We start from the raw sequence: 19,954 nt of genomic DNA on the forward strand, positions 1-19,954 counted from the left end.
ACCCAGCAGGTTGAGCACATTCCAAAGGAAATACACAAATTAGATCCATTATATCTTGTAGTTCTGAATTCAGGTCACTGAGTTCAGGTGTACTGTCATACTTCTCTTCAAGTGTTTGCACTCCCGTTCCTTATGTAGAGGCTGCAGAACAAACTGTGTGAGCCATTCTCCTGTGAGCTCGTTTTTATTCACCATACCCACCTACTTACCTGCTTTAGCAGCCAGGCTTTGCAGCATGAAAAGAAAACGATTTTGCAGGGGAGAGGAGCAGGGTCTTACTAGCAAGAGTCCAATGGGACTGACTTGTGAAAGCACTGCTGAGCCAATGCACTTGTTGAATTCTACATTTTACTTAAAAATTATACAGAGAAATATACAAAAGTGGTGCATTAAATCAGTTTCATTTGCATAATGGGCCTTTATAGATTTGATTTCTAGTGACAGACCATACACACATCCACTGATACTACATTTTTGTCCTTACACAGCAGTCCTCTGCCTTTCACATTACAGGACTTAAAAATAGCTTTACTTGTAACCACCTGCAGGCTATTCCCTCTTAAACAGATAGATAGACAGACATGTAGCCCCCTCTAGAAAAAGTTCCATTAGATTTCCTAGTTTCTGGGAATAAAGGTAGTTGATAAGAGAAATACTCGTGTGACATACAGCATTTGAAAAAGTATGGTTTTTTTAATTTCAAAAAGTTTAATTTTGGAGATGATAAACTTAAGACAAATGATGCAGTGATGTCTCCCCACCCTGAACTTCCCAGAGCTAGCAGAGTTCAGCACTAAGCAGCCAACTACATACATGTGGAGGGAAAAGCTGAACATAACGATTTCAGTTTCCAAGGCTGCTCTCTTGAACTGTTTGAAAACAACATGGAAGCAGGGGCCTTCAGAGGTACTGACTTTGCTAGGTTTTTTTGAGTTCTGGATTCAGAACAGATTCAGCTTTTTGTTTTCTAGTATTTTGGAGACGTAACTAAGCTAGTGAGTCATCTCTGTGATACTGAATGTAACACAATTATTTTGTTCAAAGCAATGACCTTTCAGTGCAATATAAGGTACATTAGCTGTACTCATGGTAAGGAAAAAAAAAAAACAAAAAAAAAACAGAAAACAGTGCACCCTAATCACAGTGTTAAAGCTAAGAACTACAGAACTTCTGTGCTCCAACAGCTGCAGTTAACTTTTTCTTAACAAACACTCTTTACGTACATTCCTGAACTGTGAAAAGCAGAGAGAGAGGGAGAGAGGAGGAACAGGTAGTTTCAGGTACTGCAGTAAGACTCAGTATAGCTCCTTTAATTTCTTTACACTGTAAACAGACTTGTGTTCATACTGACACCCTGGTCTGGACTTTCTTATTTACATGAAACACTTTTACATATATACATGTTAGCAAAATACAAGGCTTTTCCCAGAACTGAATGCATTTGAGCTGTATCTTTGTTATACAACTAATGCTTTAAAAACAAAACCAAAAAAAAGCCCACCACACTTGTTTTCTTACTCACAATGATTCCATACAGTTAAATACTAAAATCATATTTATTTCTTTCCCATATAGTATTTTCTCTAATTACAGAATACCATCAGCTCCAGACTGATTCCTGCAGTTCACTCTGGCAGTAAGAAGATGTTTCAAGAGTCCAGCTCTAATTGTTCTTGATTTTCACTGAGTCTTAACATAAGCTGTTGTTCATAATAAAGGCTCTTTGCATAGTTTATTTCTTGACATAGCTTTACTGCAAGAACTTCAGATTTCACATTGACCTGCAGAAAGAAATGGGTATGTTGTTAAAGAGGCACTGTTTTGTTTGTTTGTTTGTTTCACTGACTGAAGGAATTTGCATGGCTGTGCTTGAGGGAATAAAAGTGCTTCAATGGAAATCTTGTTCTCAGTGATGAGGATGAGGTATGGGAGAAATGAGAGAGGGAAAGACAGGTACTGAGTTTTGGTAATATTGGGTGGGAACAGAAACATCTTGCAATATCTGAAGTTATTTCCTTTGCTTCCTCTCCTACCTTTCATCTGGCTGTTCTGTTTGGAATGTAAACTGACTTAGGTCAGGGGTGAGCTTGTAACCTTGTCTGTAAAACAGACCTGGAACAACTACTGTAATGAAGCAGAAAACCCACTTGGTTGAGAGGTGAGATACTGATTAATTTTTATATGTATGACATAAATAGTCTTTCCAATCTTTGGAAGATGCTATATATGTAGGGAAAACACTACAGTAAATAGCACAGTGCTTAATTACGTGTATGTACTGTATAATTAAGATTATTTCTCAGACAAAGAAATATTTCCTAACTTAACTTCTGCATTTGGGAATATTTTAGATTTTACCTTCAACTTTTCTCAGGAGTTCATGAAGCAAGTTCTACTGACCTAGATCTTTTAGGCAGCAGTTATTTGCACGGCTGGCAGAATGAAATTTTTATTACTAAACAGTACAAGAATCAAACAGGAGTAGAAATATTTTCAGTGTCAGTACGTGCATTGATTGAGGGGAAAAGAAACCCCTGTGTGAAAGAAACAGCAGGTGCTCGATCCTTACCATTGGTTTTTGTTGTGATGGGCCTGGCATTGCTACACCACTACTTGTATTAACAGCTTTCTTTGTCAGCTGTACATATACTTTCCCGTGATCTTTTGAAACAAGGCAGTGGTAGAGGTCATCGTACTTCACTTCTAAGAAGATGGCTTCACGGTCGGGGTAGTCGCCACTCTTGAGGAAATAAACAGCTTTAGATGAGATGAGAACACAGTACTTCTCTATGTTCTCCACTGCTATGAAGCTGCAGAAAAGAGGAAAACAAAAACAAGAAATGAATCGTGTGATAAAAATACTCAGCTGTAACAAATGGCTTAACCTTGTGCATTTTCAGTGACCTTTGGAAGTCTTAAAGAAAACCAAAAGCATAACACATACAATTCATTTGTATTTGTACTGTTCTGAACATCAAGCTGGTCTGTACCCCTCGGCTGAAAAAGAGCAGGTTGTAAACCAACTATGAGCACTGACTTCTAGCTGTGGATGTTAAAAAGTTATATAAAAATAGCTGTAAGACTTAGGAAGATTAACTGCCTTGCATTTGAACACTGAAAGACTTAATTACACTGAAGCTTAATTGTAACTTCAGTTGTTACTGATAGGTGAAAAAGTTTGGAGATATTTATGATGAAAGCTTCTTTGTTGTTGTTTTTTAAACACGTCAACCTGTGCCTCCTGCCACACACCTCCCTTGCCTTTAAAAGCAAAAAACAAGTTTAACCTGCTGCCTGGAGCAGTAGCTAGAAAAGAGAAATTAGCTGTTTAACACTGGGGTGAAAGGTTAAGCAGCAAGCAGGTTTCCCCAGAGAGATTAGTCCAAGTGATGAATAGGGGAGGTAGAAAAGAGTGAATTAAGAAGATGGAGAATTACGATGGCTGAAAAGGTTGATGTGTAAAAATGAGTAGGAAGGAATGCAAAAGTGAAATAGATAATGCACACACAAACACTCCCTCATTTGTGATTTACTACTGAAACAAACTCCATTTGTGATGTTTTATTTTACTTTAAGAAAAAAGCTGAAATTTTCAGAAAATTATATATGGAGACACAACTAAGAATGAAAGAGTGCTGAGTTTTGTAGGAAAGAACAAGCTTAACTGTCAAACTAGGATTCTCCTGCTGTCAGGTGGATTCAAATTCACTATTTTCTGAGCTGTTGTTTGTACTGCGCTGTCTGTTGTTGCCCTAATATGTTCAGCAACATACTCCACTGTGTTTGAGAACACTGAAGATTTTCAGTCCTACGAGCTTTTGTTAGATTGAAAAGTTCACCATCTCTACTGGCCAGTTCCAAACTTGCTGTCTGCTTTGCTACTTAGGTAACACTGCGTACAAACTGCTGTGAGCCACATCCAAGTAAACCCTCAGCTGCAAGTGGAATGTCAGCAAGCACAAATATTTTTAAAGCTCAGACCATGCTTTATTTTGTGATATAAAAGAAAATTATAGTAATTATTTTCTCTTAATACTTGTCTGCAAGATCCTGCTCAGTGCTGAATTTGTCTTTTCTCTGCCCTATGCCTCCTCGTCATATCAATCAGCTAACACTGGTTTCCATAGGAGTGAAAAAAGGCATACGTGCTCATTCAAGTTGTTAAATTTTCATTTTAAGTGGCGTGAAGAGTACAGTCATTCTTAACCTGCTGGGTAGCCTGCAGAACAGTCTTGTTTCAGAGGACAGGCAAATGAAAGTCCAGTGTTTTACAGAGATCCTACGTGTGACTTGGGTCATGCTTCCACTGGAAGAGCAACCAGAACAAACCTGCTGGTACACTGCCTTTGTTTCCTTTCCAGCAGGGAAAGAAACTAAAAAAAGTAATCATGAGAAATCCCAACTATACTGTACTACCATTCCTTGCAACTGTCAGGGTAAAGCTGAGTACACCCACAAAAGCAGAACTGTTGGGTTTTTTCCCACATATATGGGATTCCAACGCTCTGTATGGAGATATCCATGGAGAGAACTGAACCAGCAAAAGCTATGGTGAAGTTAAGTGGGAACAACTGAGAAATCAGACTACAGGGCTGTATTTTTTCCCCCATAAGAAGATTATATCTGATTTTTCATGGTGTCATATATGTACTTTGAGGAATGGAAACAAGGATGTATTTTATGGCGAAGCACTGAAACATCAGCTAGTTTGTAGTTAAGGCTCTACATTTTGTTCTAACTTTGAGTCATGGATCATTACCCATTTTCCCTTGCCAACTGTTATTTTCTTCTCAGTGCCTAGTTCTCAAAATGGGTATTTAACCTTTTAAGATACGACTGCAAGATATTACTTCTTCAGTTGATTTATGTAAGTAAAAAGACCCAACAAACTTGCATTGACACTATTTTAAAAATTTCAAATTAATAAAATGGAAGATTAAATGAAACATGATCCAGTAGAACAAAGCAGAAGCAAGCAGACCTCTGGAGAATTTGTGGGTTTTTAACAACATCAGGAAGTAATTACACAATATTTTCCAGAAGTGAAACAGTGAGTCTAACTGGAAAAAAATGTGGAAACATTTAGTTAGAACAGTAGAGCAAGGTATTAAACCCCCTTTTATGGATTTAACTCTGGAAGAAAATATGCAAATAATCACATCTCTAAATATGTTTCTGGTTATGATACTAGGATAAAAGTCAGAGGCATAATTTTGTACTTATTTTCCATGACAAGAAACACTGTTTTCTTGTTGTGTGATGCTCCTAATGGTGGAAGTCACAGTGAATGGACAGCGTGACTGAAATGACAACAGCCCACAGTTCTACTTATGGGGTACACTTGTCAAAATCTGACACTGTTTGGTTTTTTAATCACAAATTGTTCTCTTCTAATTCTCCCCGCTAAAGAGCCAGACTGGATACACCATTTAAGTCCTGTCCATAAGATGTAAACAGGATAACATGACTGTAAGATCACAGGGCCACAGGTGGCAACTACAAACTTCCTCACAGGCGCACAGCTTTCAGTGCCTCATTATTGACGCTGTTGAGTTGAGACAGTGCAATGAATGGGGGAACTCCCCCTGAGGGCTTCACCACGAGGTGCCATTTTTTCCTTTAGGCACTAAAACCAATTCAAACTAACTGCTCTGCCTTGGCAAATGCTCTGATGTGAAGTAGATACTCACAGCAAATACTCTGATAGTGCAAAACATAGTATCTTATGCTCTCCACTGAAAACAGCTATTCAGGTAACAGAGAGAGAGAAATTGGGTTAAGTAATGAATTATGCCATGAGAATCTAACCCAGCAAACTGACACCTGAAGAAACAAACAGATATCTCCCTGTGCATTTACTCAGTATGGATTTTTTGTACTGCCTAACCTGACCAAAAAACCTGCTGTTTTCACTTGCTTTCATGCACCCATTTCCAGACCATTCAAACATAAGGTGCATCATCAGTTTTGCATGTATTCCCCATTCAAATTATTCCACACTGACTTTTCTAGAGAAAAAAAATGTTTATAGTGCAGGTTTTGTTCGTTTACTGCTAACAGCCTTAGCTTAGGAATAATGTAACGTACCACAGGCATCTGACTAGCTTCTCTCACATCTAAACCAGAGCAACCTCAGCGTGCACCCACCTAACAGTGTGATTCACATACTGCTGCCATGGAGCCTCCAGCTGCTCTGCTAGGCCTTGGGCTGTGAGAAACAGCAGACGACAACAGTGACAGATAAAGGCACAGACAGCAGTTCTGTCTGCATGAAGAATGTGCCTCTGTGCAAGGAATACAGGTTCCAGCAGCATATGTTTACAGGAGGGTTTAGCCTGCATTGGACATACATGTTATATCCTAATAACTTAGAAGCTGAAATTTCATCTTTTATGACGGTAGGACACTGGAATCATTAAAAGGCACGAGAGATGAGAAGCCATAGCTCCAATTCTTCTGGAAAGTGCATGCCATGTGAGATCAACGACAGTTAGCAACAAGTAAAGCACAGGACCCTATGGCACCTGCAATGGCACTGGTATAGAGTCAGTGGAAGGGCTGCTGTGGAAGCCAGCAGGAGCTTGGGGCGTGCTGTGCTTCAGTACCAAGAGAAAACAGCTGAAATGGCCTTGTACGTGCATGGGAAATAAATAATGTTCATCTCTTTCCCAAAGACACAAAGATACAATGGTAGCAAATGGAACTACTTGCAGTAACCACGTAAATCAGTACTTACAACTCATCCTGGATGTTGTCAGTCAGTTTGAACAGCTGTTCCTGTCCTTCTGCTTCCCTTGCTGAGTAGCGGGGCAGGAGCCCTTGGGGTCCTCTGCAGCAGCGTGGCTTTCTCACTCTCTCTGCTTGTGTCCTGCGTGCAGAACAGATGCAGAAAAATGACTTTGTGCAACAGCAGGGCTTTTAATCCCACTTCAACCTGTCAGCACACAGAGCTGTCTTTGTTCTGGAATAAGAGGTGCGTCTCCAGAAAGCACAAGGTCTTCACAAATACAGCATATGGATCTCAAAGACACCACATCTACTCACGTGGCTTTACATTTCATATAAACCTCAGGTTTTTCCTACACGTAAGGGGCAGTGTGCTACATTAATAGGAAGAAACAGACCGAGTCTAGCATCCTCAAGGTTTTTGATCTATTTATTGCTAGAGAGTTCCATTGACCTGACCGTTTCTTCTCGCTTCTCTACAGAAAACAGGAGCGCCCTGACCGAGGTGGAGCTCTCACTAACAGACAATCACCAGCAGTTTGAAAACTGAAGGGTTACAGAAATAGCAGCATGCAGTGAAGACAAGAGAAAAAAGAAAGAGAACCTTTTCAGCAAGGTTTAGTATACTTCACCTTTCCTGAGCATCTATTAAAAACAGTAAGAATAAAGAGATATATATATGGCCTGAGACATCAGAGGCCATAGTGCTAAAGAACCACAGGGTAGGTTCCTCCCTTGGCAGTATTTTGTTAAAAAATAATATTCTGAATTCCTTGAAGCTTTTGGAACGCCCTGCCCCTGAAGAATTGTGTTACAGGCAGCGCAGCCCTGCTTTATTCCCTGTCCTTTCCCAACAGCATTGCTCTGGGATTGCTGCATGGTTTTGGTACCTCCCAGGCTACTGCTGGTCCCGGTGTTTGAAGCCAAATGCACCATTTTCACTCTACTTCCCATCTCGATACTTTGTAAAGACTGTACAGCAAACTGCCTCCATGCTTTCTGATCAAAAGATAGAAGAAAATCCCATGTAACTATGGCCTTTCTTCCTAAGCTGCTTGGCAATAGCACACAAGAGCACTTGCCTTCTAAGCTTTGCTTTCTGCAGATGTTTTCTCTGGAGCCCTGTTTCTTTGTTACCTTTCACCTTCAGCAATCCCATCCCAGGCTTAAAACACATGCACACTTCTAAAATGTGTTTTCCTTCCAGTCTTTGACACCCTCGCCTTTTAATCATGACAGACAACTTTTTTTTGCCCCTTCCCTTCTTGGCTGCAGTAAATACTGTTGGAAGAGAATCTCTTACATATCTTTGCTGCCCTCCCGTTGGGTGACTGACCTCTCTCTCAGTGTGTTTTGACTATCGTTGCTCTGTTTGATTTCAGCCATGTATTTTGCAAACAAGGTAGAGAAGTCAAAGGTAGCGGCTCCCCCCGCAGCAGACAAAAACATCAGCCAGCTTATGGTTCTAATGCACTATGACTACCTGGTAAGTTCTAATTTTGTTAATGAGATTATTACATCTCTGACCTGCACAGCACATTTACAGTGGCTCAGAAGAGCACTGATCCTCCTGAGGAATTCAGGAAGGACAAAAAGATGCAGGCTTCAGTGACTGCACTTCAGCTGAGCTACAGTCATACTAAGGTGGGAAGTCACTTTGTGTGCAGGAAGAATGAAATGAAAAGTGGAATTCTCCAAATTAAGGAATGGAAAACAAAGCAGAGGTTTATGAAACCGTAACAAATGTGGTTGTTAATAATACCAGTCAAATGTTACCCAATTTTAGCTGTACCTCTGCACACAGATGTTCTCGCTGCTTTACTGCTTGGCTTTTGGTAAGACATTTGTTAATGACAGAGCATGAAAACTCAGTTTGCTGCAGAGATCCTTTGTTTCCCTCATTTGCAAAAATGTACTGTCTTAAAACTGTATTCTTTTAGTAGCATTTATCTGAACCAAAGTAACCTAAGCACGAGGTAAACAGGACTGCCACAAGCTAGCCCAGTTACAATTATTCCACTGCATGACAACTGTATGCAGTTGTTAGAACTACAGCAATAATTACTGCAACTTCAGAGCAGTTCACCTCTCCCACCTCTTACATTTTCCATCTAAAACCAGGATATTTCTGTAGCAGGCACAGCTGCATAGCAGTACCATTCTATTTTGGAACCCACATAGAAAGTGAACATATTGGCCTTTTCTTACATATTCTTACAACCAGTAAGCAAAACAAGTATTTGTGTTTACGAAATGCAAAACCCAAATAAATTAAAAAGTTTCAGCCACTGTAATATTCACATATTGCTACTTGTACTGCTTCCTCACTTTGCAAAGCAGCACAATAGCAGTGTTTTTCTTTCTTACCCAGGAAGCCCTGACTGGCTGTTAAACCCCTCCAGAGCGCCTTTACTTTCTATTAACTCAGTGTAAAGGTTAAACGTGTGAAGCATAATGCACTTTTTAACTCACTGTGGGCCAATCATCAGTGTTTCACTTTGACACGTTTCCTATTATGAGCAACAACACTGCGTAACGGTTTTTGTATTAACAAACTTTCAGATAAACATTCAACCATGCTATTTTTTTCCATGCTGTTATTTCCAGTGGTGACGCACTGAACAGGTTGCCCAAGGAGGCTGTGGATGCCCCATCCCTGCAGGCATTCAAGGCCAGGCTGGATGTGGCTCTGGGCAGCCTGGGCTGCTGGTTGGCGACCCTGCACATAGCAGGGGGTTGGAACTGGATGAGCTTTGTGGTCCTCTCCAACCCAGGCCATTCTATGAGTCTATGATTTTCTTTAATGCTCAGTAGCAACATGAGAAGTGCCCGAAGCAGTGCAAGCAAAACCACTGCAAAAAGGAGGAAAGAGAAGGTCCTTTTAGTCAGATCTAAAGTACAGAACCTACTGTCTTCACTGCTACACTCCACGGCAAAAGTGTTCATCCTGGTGGTAAGAAGGCGACTGCTTCTCAATGAAGTGTCACTAGAGCTAGCCTGAATTCCACTGATTTAGTCCATCAGCCCCTTGGCAAACTGGTCTGTTTGGGCTGGGCAGTCCACAACATTCCACACTTCTTTTTTTATTTTAATCTAAAAATTGGTTCAACCGTCTCAAGTTACGTTCTGTAAATAATAAGCAATACTGATGAAATGCAAAAAGTGAAGACTTGTAAAGCAGAATGAACGGTGGTGTGCCCACATCTGTGTTACATTAAACATGCACTCAACAGATTTGCTGATTCTTTTTTAATAAGCACACAAAAGGCAATACAAGACAGAAATGCCCTCGTGTCTACTAGTCACAGCAGGGAGGAGTGCTGCTGAATGGAGACACAAAGAGATTGGAAATGGTGTCAGAAGGTTGAGGCGCACATTACAGTTCTTCACTGTTCATACAAAGCTGAACAGAGGAGAATCTCATTTCAGATGGCTGTACACCCTCTAAAAACAGCTAGTGGTGTTAATTGGCTTTTGCTTAACAGTTCATAGAATTCATGAGATTCAGTCCACCAGTTTTCAACCAGAATTTCTGTACTCAAACAGATCACAGCGCAGTGATGTACAGAAGGCGTTTGCTTTTACTGCTGAGAGAACTGTTTAGCAACTCAGACTGAAAAAACTTCTGCAAGGGACAATGCATGTTTTAGGGAACTGTGTTTTATCCTTGATCCTTTACCACGGGTTTATAATACACCATCAGATGTGATTCTCAGTGGGGTATACATACAGTGTTTTTGAGAGCAGTTACTGCTACGTGTTTCAGTGTCCTCTGGGCCTAAACATTTCCTTGCAGATTGCTTCCTAATAACTTAGAGCAGAAGGGAACAAACTTCAGCAACAGGTAACAAGCAGTCTGTGAAAACAGAACACTGCACTTCGGAAACGACACAGGTAAAAACGCACCAAATTGTACTTGTCATAGAATCACAGAACGGCCTGGGTTGAAAAGGACCACAGTGCTCATCCAGTTCCAACCCCCTGCTATGTGCAGGGTCGCCAACCAGCAGCCCAGGCTGCCCAGAGCCACATCCAGCCTGGCCTTGAATGCCTGCAGGGATGGGGCATCCACAGCCTCCTTGGGCAACCTGTTCAGTGCGTCACCACCCTCTGGGTGAAAAACTTCCTCCTAATATCCAGCCTAAACCTCCCCTGTCTCAGTTTAAAACCATCCCCCCTTGTCCTATCACTGTCCACCCTCGTAAACAGCCATTCCCCCTCCTGTTTATATGCTCCCTTCAAGTATTGGAAGGCCACAATGAGGTCTCCCCGGAGCCTTCTCTTCTCCAAGCTAAACAAGCCCAGTTCCCTCAACCTTTCTTCATAGAAGAGGTTATTGTTATTGAAGTACTTGTTATTACCCATGACCAACATAGCAATCACAGTAACTTCATTTAGTATGTTTATCTGAATTTCAAACCTTTCATTCTGGTCAAGGAGCAGCACTGGCAACTGTTAACCTATTTGAGAAGCTCAACTTGAGCCACATATAACCTGCATACAGATTTTGATCTGTAATCAGAAGAGCACGAGGACACCCAAAACCCAGCACAAACAACAGCTGTAAGTGCAAGGAGACCTAATTCTGGCATTCTGAAAGCAGTGCTTAATGCAAGAGGCTCTTCACAGAGGCTTCAGCTGCTGGACTGACGTACATCCAAACCCTCCACTAAGTCTTGGTTGGCAACCAGCAGTGCACACATCAGCCGTGGCAGCTTCTGAGAGGTGTCTGTATGCACAGCCTTCTCCCACACTTCCCAGTAATAGTTCCTTTTGCAGCTAGGCCCAGTTCTTGCTGCCAAAACCTTCCAGCTTTATCATCAATACGTGGCGTTCATAAAGGTGCAGTCTTAACAGCCTTGTCATTCTAACCTGTTCGGAGCAATAAACTTACTGGTTCTGGTATAGCTCACATCCTGTCACTGTTTCCATTGTAAACCTGTTTGTTTTTTTTTCAAGTTTGCATAAAATCCATCACTGGAAGCCTGCTCTGGGCTGTAACTTGGCAATACTGACCTTCAGCCTGGGAACAATTTCCCCCCACTGCAATAGTTATAAAGCAACCTTAGTTCAAACAAAGGAAAATTGGCAGGTAGTATAAGCCTATGGAACAATTCAATTGCTGCTGGTATTTTGGAGAAATAGTACTAAACCCGTTACTTACGTGGCTCTGGAACAAGTCTGCTTCATAAATACAGTGCGTGCTTTGTCTATGGGGGTTTTAGTGCATTTCAGACATTGAGAAGAGACTTAATCCAATAAATTAAAGGAAGAATAGTCTTACATCTTCTACTGTAAAATATGCACTAGCTAAAATATCTGCCACGGTTGGAGTTCAAGACTGAATTCCACCTATTCCACCTGCAGCCTTCAACCATGTGTATTTCCACAGAAAGCAGAACGAAGACAGTGCTTTACCATCTCGTAAGCCCACAACAGGAGAGCGCAGTGTAAGCACGCTCAGAAGTGCCACAGTCAGTTGAAAAATAACCTCAAAGTTCAGCAATCACAGCAGAACTACAGACAGCGCCGTCACACCACGGGGTAACAAATGAAAACAAACGTGTGCCGTTTCAGGGGAGGCCTATATTTCCTACCACAATTTGGCAAGATACTGGAAATCCACTACTGCCACAATTCCTTGCTGATGTCCTTAACTGTACTTTGTTTCAAATGATGAACCACTGTGATAAGCTGGAACATCTTCCACTGTTACTGAGCAGTGCGTGTCTGCACCTGAGAATGCCAACGTTACACGACTTGGGTTCAGTTCCATACAACCTCACGACCACCACCATTTCATGGCAGAAGGTAGAGCTGCACCTCCTGATCAAACAATTGTTGCCCACGGGCAACAAAAACTGTTGCTGGGCTTTGGGGCTGCAGTTCCCAACAGGCAGATGGTTTCTTGGAGAAGGACTCTGCCACCTGAACCCAGCGAGCTGTGATGGAACTCATTCACCAATTCAGACAGATGTTTTTAAGGTGTGTTACAAATGCACACACAGTGCAGTCTGAATATTGGATTTGGCATCGGAGTATCTCAGTTAGATGCAAGAATGTGTAAAATCTTGAGCCAGACAGCTCCCTGCTGACTGCATATCTGAGGAAGCTTATGTGCACCGTTTATTCCAGCAAATGCATGGAATATATTGTCCTCGTTAAACGTGTTCCCCAAATGCTCATTTCAGGCAGAAACATACAAATAAACGGTGCCTCGGGTTAAAACCTCCCACTTCAAGTCAAATCCCTCCTCTCTGCATGGATCTACGAGCTCAGATACAGAGGACCTTTATCTGACTCAGGATACTCTCAGACAGCTACAGCATGCTGAAGAAGGCACTGCTCATCACGCAGGCAGTTCCTGCCAGTCTCTTTGAGATGGAGCTATTTTCTCCCATCCCCCCTTTCCTTTGTATATGAGATCAAACCAAAATTGAGCACTATTCACTGGGGTTATGATTGTATACAATCTCTAAAGACTCCCACTTCAAAAGGAAGCGAGAAGTTAAAGCGTAAGAATCACTTCCCTGTAAACAGCAGAGCAGCAGATGTACTCACTGAAACAGCACATCCTTCAGACATCCCTATCAGAAATCCAAGGTCTGTGTAAGCTGCGTGTGTTTATATACTGAAGAACTGCAGTACTCAGCACATCATTCACTGTTCAACCTTTGGTACTTCCTTACCTAACAGTGCAGCAAACTTTTTCAAGCACTTTGGTATCGTGAAGCTTAAGAGATGAAAAAAATATGTAAATAAACACTGCCTTCTCAGTTTCCAGTTTACCCCAGGCTCTTGCTGCACTGATCACAGAGTCACATTACTGGCCTTGAAGTTTCTTGTCTCACCAGCGTGCTGAAAAATGCTCCCTTTCACCCTCTGATTCCACGTAAAAGATAAGGTTCTTCACAGCGCTTTCTTTCCAGCATCCATCCTGAATGAGAAGAGCTGAACTTGACCTTAAAAGAGCTCAGGGCCACAAAGTCACTCTGCCCTGGGACACAGTGCAAAGTCTTGAAACTTCTAAGCAGTCTGCTGACATTACATTCATGTTTACAATGGTCCCATCACAAGCCATCCATGCTGGCCAAGCAACGCCCACTTACAGTAATTGCAGAAGTGGTCATTTCACTCGGAGTGCAAAATGCAAAGCACTGGCTGCTACCCAACGTTAACTACCAGTTGTGCACGAAGGACTATGTGAAATGGGCTGTGCTCACCCTGTGCATCTTCTCTTCACACCTTATGTGCTGCCCTTTGCAGCCCACCAGCACAACAGTCACTGAACAGCAACGCTCCTCGGGACGTTTGTTTGGCTCTTTAGCACCAACAGTTGCAAGAGCAATTTACATCAACTGGCTGCACTTCCCAAACTGCTAAAGAGCACTCCGCATGTTAACAGCAACATTAGGTGAAAAAATTATCTATAAAAATACCAGCCACATGCTGAATGAGGTGACATCAAGGCAATAAATAGCTCCATCTGTACGAAGGATTCTGTATAACAACCAGAAGACATCTCAACAAAAGTAACCAACTATGGATGAAGCAGTGGGAAAAAAAAAAAGGGGGCTGGATTGGTTTTTTTCTGAAGGATCAGTTTTACATATTTTTCTCAGATCACTTTATAAATCTGCTGCACATTAGAAATCAGACACACATGTATTTCTTCCAAGTAAAGAAAGTTGAAGGTTTACATTTTTAATAGCAATGGGACTATTTCTGAATGGCAGCAGTATATATTACATGCAGTGTGAGAGGGTTAAACAGGACAGCCTCAACTCTTTATAAACTTTTGCCCTCTGGATATGTACTCATTGGCTGCTGTACAAGACTTGAGCTGTATTACACGCCTTAACGATATGGTTCAACTGTCGGTCAGGCTCGGGGCCTGGCAATAGGCCAGACCGCAATCAATGGGACACAAACCTCCCCCTTTCAGATCATCACGAAGGCTCATATTATCTCCTTTTTGTCGTGCTAGTTAAATTTATGGAGCAGAACCCCGAAGCTGCATTCCTTGGCTTGGGCCGGCCCACGCAGGCCTCCCTTTGTTTGGTACTGTAAGCGAGGCGTGCTTTGGAGGATTGCAGGGTTGTTAGTTCAGGCACTGACTGTTTGCTCATGACTGAAATGAAAAGAGTTCAGTGGAAGGGCAAAAGGACAGCACAAGTGTAAAACCCTATCCCAGCAGGCCCTGGGCCCCCATATACGGACTCCGGACTAGGACTGAACATAAAACCTCACCATTAAAGACAAAGGAAAAAAAGCCTGTCTAGCAACAGGTAAATAGGCTAACAGCATGTCAGCACATACCTTGGGCACAAGGTCGTTTGCTTTCAAGTAAGCCTGTAATTACTACGTAACTCTGAACCCAAACGAATCTGGCTCAAAGCGCTGCTTGCAAACAGTCCTAAGCAGTGCTGCAGCTTTAATTTGCAAACAAAGCTGTCAGGCAGACAGCACCGGTCCATCAGCAGGCTGTAATATTTCTGTCATATTTATGGAGGAACCTCCGAGATGATGCCATGGTATTGGCACTTGGGAGGAGTTAGCAGGAAGTAACTCTTCTTACACACCAAAGTACTGGAAATACAGAGGGAGAGGAAATAAGACTTCCCCTTTGTGCCTTACAGACGTTTCCTCCATCTATATCTGGTCTCGGAACAGAAGCAGGCCCCTTGTGGTGTGCTCACATGCTCTCTACTCAAAGCTTTATTACTGCAGTAATTAAAGGACACTTATCCCTGCTCACTGCAGGGGAGCTGGACTAGATGGCCTTCAGAGGTCCCTTCCAATTCTAAGGATTCTGTGATGCTATGATACAGGACAAAAAATGAACGACATAAAGAAATCTTTGAAGTGATAGCAAGGCAAACTCTCAGGAGTGAAAGTGAATGTGAAGAACTTGAAAGATGGCATTCCAAATACAGGCAACAGGAACAAATGCATCCATGACTGACGATGGGTAAGATACGATGCACACGTACTGAAAACATCTGTGCTTTGCTTCCTCAGTACCAGGCCAGTAAAACCTATTCCCAGACAGCTGCCCCAGCCCTGCTGTACCAGACTTCACCCCTCTGGCACAACAAGCAGGTATTCCAGGACATGAGCTCATACAGCCACTGCACTGGCGAGCAGCTCGTGCCATTTGTGCTCCAGTAAATAAACAAACGCTATATTCCTATTGCATTAACACCAGTTTCATCTTTTCTACTATTTTTATGAACTGAAAATACTCGTAACATGGCCAAAAGACATTATAAAAACCCACAGAACGTGCATTAAATGTTTTCAGTTCTGGGGATCAAGTCCGACTGGTTGAATGCAGTCTGATGATTTGGCCTGATGCATTCCAAGAGACACGTCTGTTTTGAATAAAGCTTTTGTTCATTTCTGGTGCTTATATACTTTTAACATCCCACCTAATTCTGAGCAAGCAGACCTGTGAGTGGAAATTCTGAGTACTTTCTTGCCTGCTCTTTGCAGACTTTTTAGCTCACTTGGCTGATAATAACATATTAATACAATGTTTTGGTTTTTTTTTCAAAGCCTGCCCAATTCCACTCGAGGTGATGCTTTTGCACACAGTTTGCATCCTTGCACACCACTGAAGTCTGCAGATCTGTGCAGTTGTTTTAAACCAAGAACTGTTACAGAAATGCACTGGAACAGCAGTTCCTTTTAGCAGGGGGCTTGCTGAATAAGGAAGGATCTGTAAACTACGCAAATGCCAGAAGACAGGAAATACACAGCACAATAAAGTGTTCCATTTACTTTTCTCCTCCTTGTCCAAAAGCTGCTGAAATAATTTGGCAGAACACGCAGGCTGCAGAAATACAAGGGTTTCTAAGGAAAGCATTTTTTCTCCCTGTCTAGATGTGTTCCTTTCAGTAAATAAGTTTGTATCTAATTAGTCTAAGATCCTAAGAAAACAAAATCAATAGCTAAATGCTGTCAAGTACACATGTGGTATATGAATTTCATTTTGTGAAGTGAATCCAGCCCTCTTAACTGCCACTTGCAGTATAACTCATGGAGTAAATCTGTGCTAAATCCACCAAGGGATCTCTCAGCTCTCTCCAGAAGAAGGTCAGTGAAATTGCTTGAATTTCTGATGGGCTGCACCAGCTCCATCACAGCACCTGGGATGGCACCTCACCTGCTGAGCGTATTTACCTGCTGTAAATGTCTGCTTGTCCTAAGGAGGAGCAGCTTCCCCAGGTCTTCACAGAAGCGCTGCATCTGAAAGCGAGCAAGACTGGTCTAATACAACAATGCTTCTTCCTCATGAGCTTTTACTTTTTCAAAACCAGTTATTGTACTCAATGACATTAAGCTACATCTGGTTCCTGTTGTGATCCCAGCTCCAGGAACAGGTTTTTGTTGGATGCAGAAGCTCTGTGTTTCACTCCAAACAGTGATGGAAACACACCTGCCCCGAGATGTAACGTACTGAGGTGCTAACAAGTGCTTTGGTTTTGTGGAGACCATCACAGTAAGACCTCAGTATTCACTTTTTGAAGCTGTTTGTTGATAATAATGAATAGACATCTAAAGAAAAACATAATTCCACGTGTTCTGCTCTGTTAACTGCCCAGCAACGTTCACTTCCACGTTTTCTGTCTTCACTCATCTGCCCTCCCCTCATAACATTCCATTCCAGTGCTCCTTGCCCCCTCTGTCCCTCACCCAACAGCCTGCAGGCAGCCAGGGCACCTTTCTGTCCTCAGACGTCCAGTTAAACATTGATGCTTTGTGGAAAATATTTCTTATGTAAAGAAAAATAGAGAACTGTCTTTAGAACATGAATAGGAATGAACCCAGTGACCACTCTGTGTTTTAAAGCACTCTTTCAATCAGTTATAAGAGCAGGAACACCCTCTGTCATGGCAGAGCAAAAGGCTTTAAACAGAAGGAAGTTATGCAAGTCTTAATTAAAGCTTAGCACTCCCTACTGGAATTTAAAGCATCTAGAAATCTGCAAGTATGGAGACTGCACAAAAACCAGGAGTGAAATGCAACTGGGAGCTCTAAAGAACAGCCTCAGCAACTCCAATCCTCTGGTTTGAAGAGCCATGTTTAAAAACAGGTAAGATGTTTGCTTTCAAGTTTACTGACCTCAGCTGAGACCAAGTTACTGCTCCAAGTCTAGCTTGCACGCTCCATCATGTGTACTATATGCAAAATGTCAGATCTGCACAGTTGAACATCACCTAATGCAAGCCAGTAATTGGTTGGTTGGCTTTTTCCTCTTAAAAACACTCATATACAGCAGATGTGAAAGTAAGCACACCTATCCAATACTAATAAAGCATTATGTGGCAGCCATACATCCAAACGCTCTGTTTTTATTCTCCCACTCCCCCAGAATAGTTAAATAGGGTCAAGTTCAAGAAAAAGGGACAGAGACAACCAACTGTAAGACAACTGATTTCAGAAACGTTCCAAATACATTTCACACACTGACCAGTAATGTCTAGCAATAACCTCATGGAAATACTCAGCAACAGAGATATTTGCAGTAATGCATAGAGGCATTCTGCTTTGGTTTGACAGCTGGTACCAATTTACGTCCATTCATCCCACTAAAAAGGAAAGCAAGAGGAATACGTTAATGCACAGCTTGGATTCTCTGAATCATCTCAGCTTCTTCTGGGTGCTACACAGCCAAGAGTGCCTTCCAAAACCCAACCATGTATTGTTCTGGAAGCAAAGTGACATTTTATACAGACGGCTCTACGGTTATAGACCCCACAACAAAGTAACACGAAGCAACCTGAATGTTTTAAAGGTTCGCCCTCCTTTTACTAAATCGTGTGGATAAAAATAAGGAAAAAAAAACCTGTGTGAATCAGAGCTATTTTCTCCAACCTTCACAGCAAATTCTGCTTTCCTGTGAAAAACAAGGCTGTGCTCCCAAGTAATTGTTCTTCAGAGCAGTGACACCAATGCATTTCTTTCTCACACATACAAAAATTCCTGGGTCTCTCTCTACTGTCCTTTCTGGAATCTGACCAAAAAAATTTTTACCACTCTGCAAATTACGCTATTTTAATACTCAAAAAGTGAGCTTTATTCCCTAAGCACTGACTGCCTAAGAATTAGCATGTAGATTCAGAAGCACGGTGAAATATGGGACAGCAGTGCACCCCATCCCCACTTCTAATGGCTGGAGGTACTCCAAAAACAAGAGTCATCCAGGTGCCCCAAACATGCCTGGACTCCTTCCATACAGCTTTATGAGGAAGCAGACAGGTGAACAGACTGTCAGTCCTGTAGGATTCCACTTCAGGCAAATACAATTCTTCCTAATCCAAGTCATTCATTTGGAAAGCAGTTCCAAGTAAAGGCAAGAAAAAAGTCATTCTTCAGAAAGATGCAGAAGAGAAAACCATGGTCATAACTACAGGCCAGAAGGGTCCTGCAAAGTAAGAAGCACTCTTGGAATAGGCAAAAGGAACAGGGTGGTTTGGTGCTCATCCTTAAGGGTAGCCTAATGTGAAGATGAAATTATTTTAAGTGATTAGATGCTGGATTGTTGACTCTATTAAAGAAACAAAAATAGTTGAGAAGTGCCTTTTTAGAAAAAAAAAATGAAGTTTTGAAATGAAAGTATCCATACTGAAGAGGCACAAAGGCTGCACTCTGAGGAACCATTTTACACCACCAGAAAATCTACGCTCACTTACACAACAAACAAGAGCAAACATCTGAAGAACTGAAGAGGAGCCCCTGCAGAACTACCAGACACTACCAATGATTAATTAAAACCTCACAGAAGAACACTGAGCAGGTGAGACTGGTAACAGAGAACTATCAATTAAAACAGCAAGTGCCTACCAAGGCAGAGCATGTGGGCACAAAACCACGCTTGTTAACTTCAGGGATCTATAAAAGCAGCCTATAAAATTCTATTTACAGAGGACAAACTACAAGGTGTTTAAAACTCCAGTGAGGACAGTGAAGCACTGAAGAACCCAAAGAGGTCAGAAATATGGCAGGAAATGAAATGGGACTCGACCCACAAAACTGCAGCCCGATTCATCCAGGGAAAAATAATCCAGAACACAAATATTAAATGACAAGGAGATATTTGCAATGCAGTGAAACAAAACAAACTCATGGGGGAAAACAGCACACAGAAAACTGGACATCAATTTGCAATGTGATATGGCAGTCCAACCAGCCAACATGGTTTTGGATGACTTGCAGAGCACAG

General features: G+C 41.9%; 1 protein-coding gene across 5 annotated transcripts in view; it reads right to left on the reverse strand.

Annotated features, from left to right (window-relative positions):
- Nucleotides 1–328: 328 nt before the first annotated feature.
- VPS13D (vacuolar protein sorting 13 homolog D) overlaps nucleotides 329–19,954 on the reverse strand; it is an 88,757-nt gene continuing 69,131 nt past the window's right edge. For all 5 annotated transcript variants that reach the window (XM_040651395.2, XM_025142588.3, XM_040651394.2 and 2 more), the window contains 3 exons: nucleotides 6,737–6,868; nucleotides 2,570–2,810; nucleotides 329–1,781 (listed from right to left, as the gene is read on the reverse strand). In XM_040651395.2, coding sequence (XP_040507329.1) covers nucleotides 1,650–1,781; nucleotides 2,570–2,810; nucleotides 6,737–6,868 — 505 coding nt within the window. In that variant the 3' untranslated portion in view covers nucleotides 329–1,649. The remainder of the gene's footprint in view (nucleotides 1,782–2,569; nucleotides 2,811–6,736; nucleotides 6,869–19,954) is intronic.

Source organism: Gallus gallus, chromosome 21 (assembly GCF_016699485.2).
Source record: "Gallus gallus isolate bGalGal1 chromosome 21, bGalGal1.mat.broiler.GRCg7b, whole genome shotgun sequence".
NCBI classification, from domain to species: domain Eukaryota; kingdom Metazoa; phylum Chordata; class Aves; order Galliformes; family Phasianidae; genus Gallus; species Gallus gallus.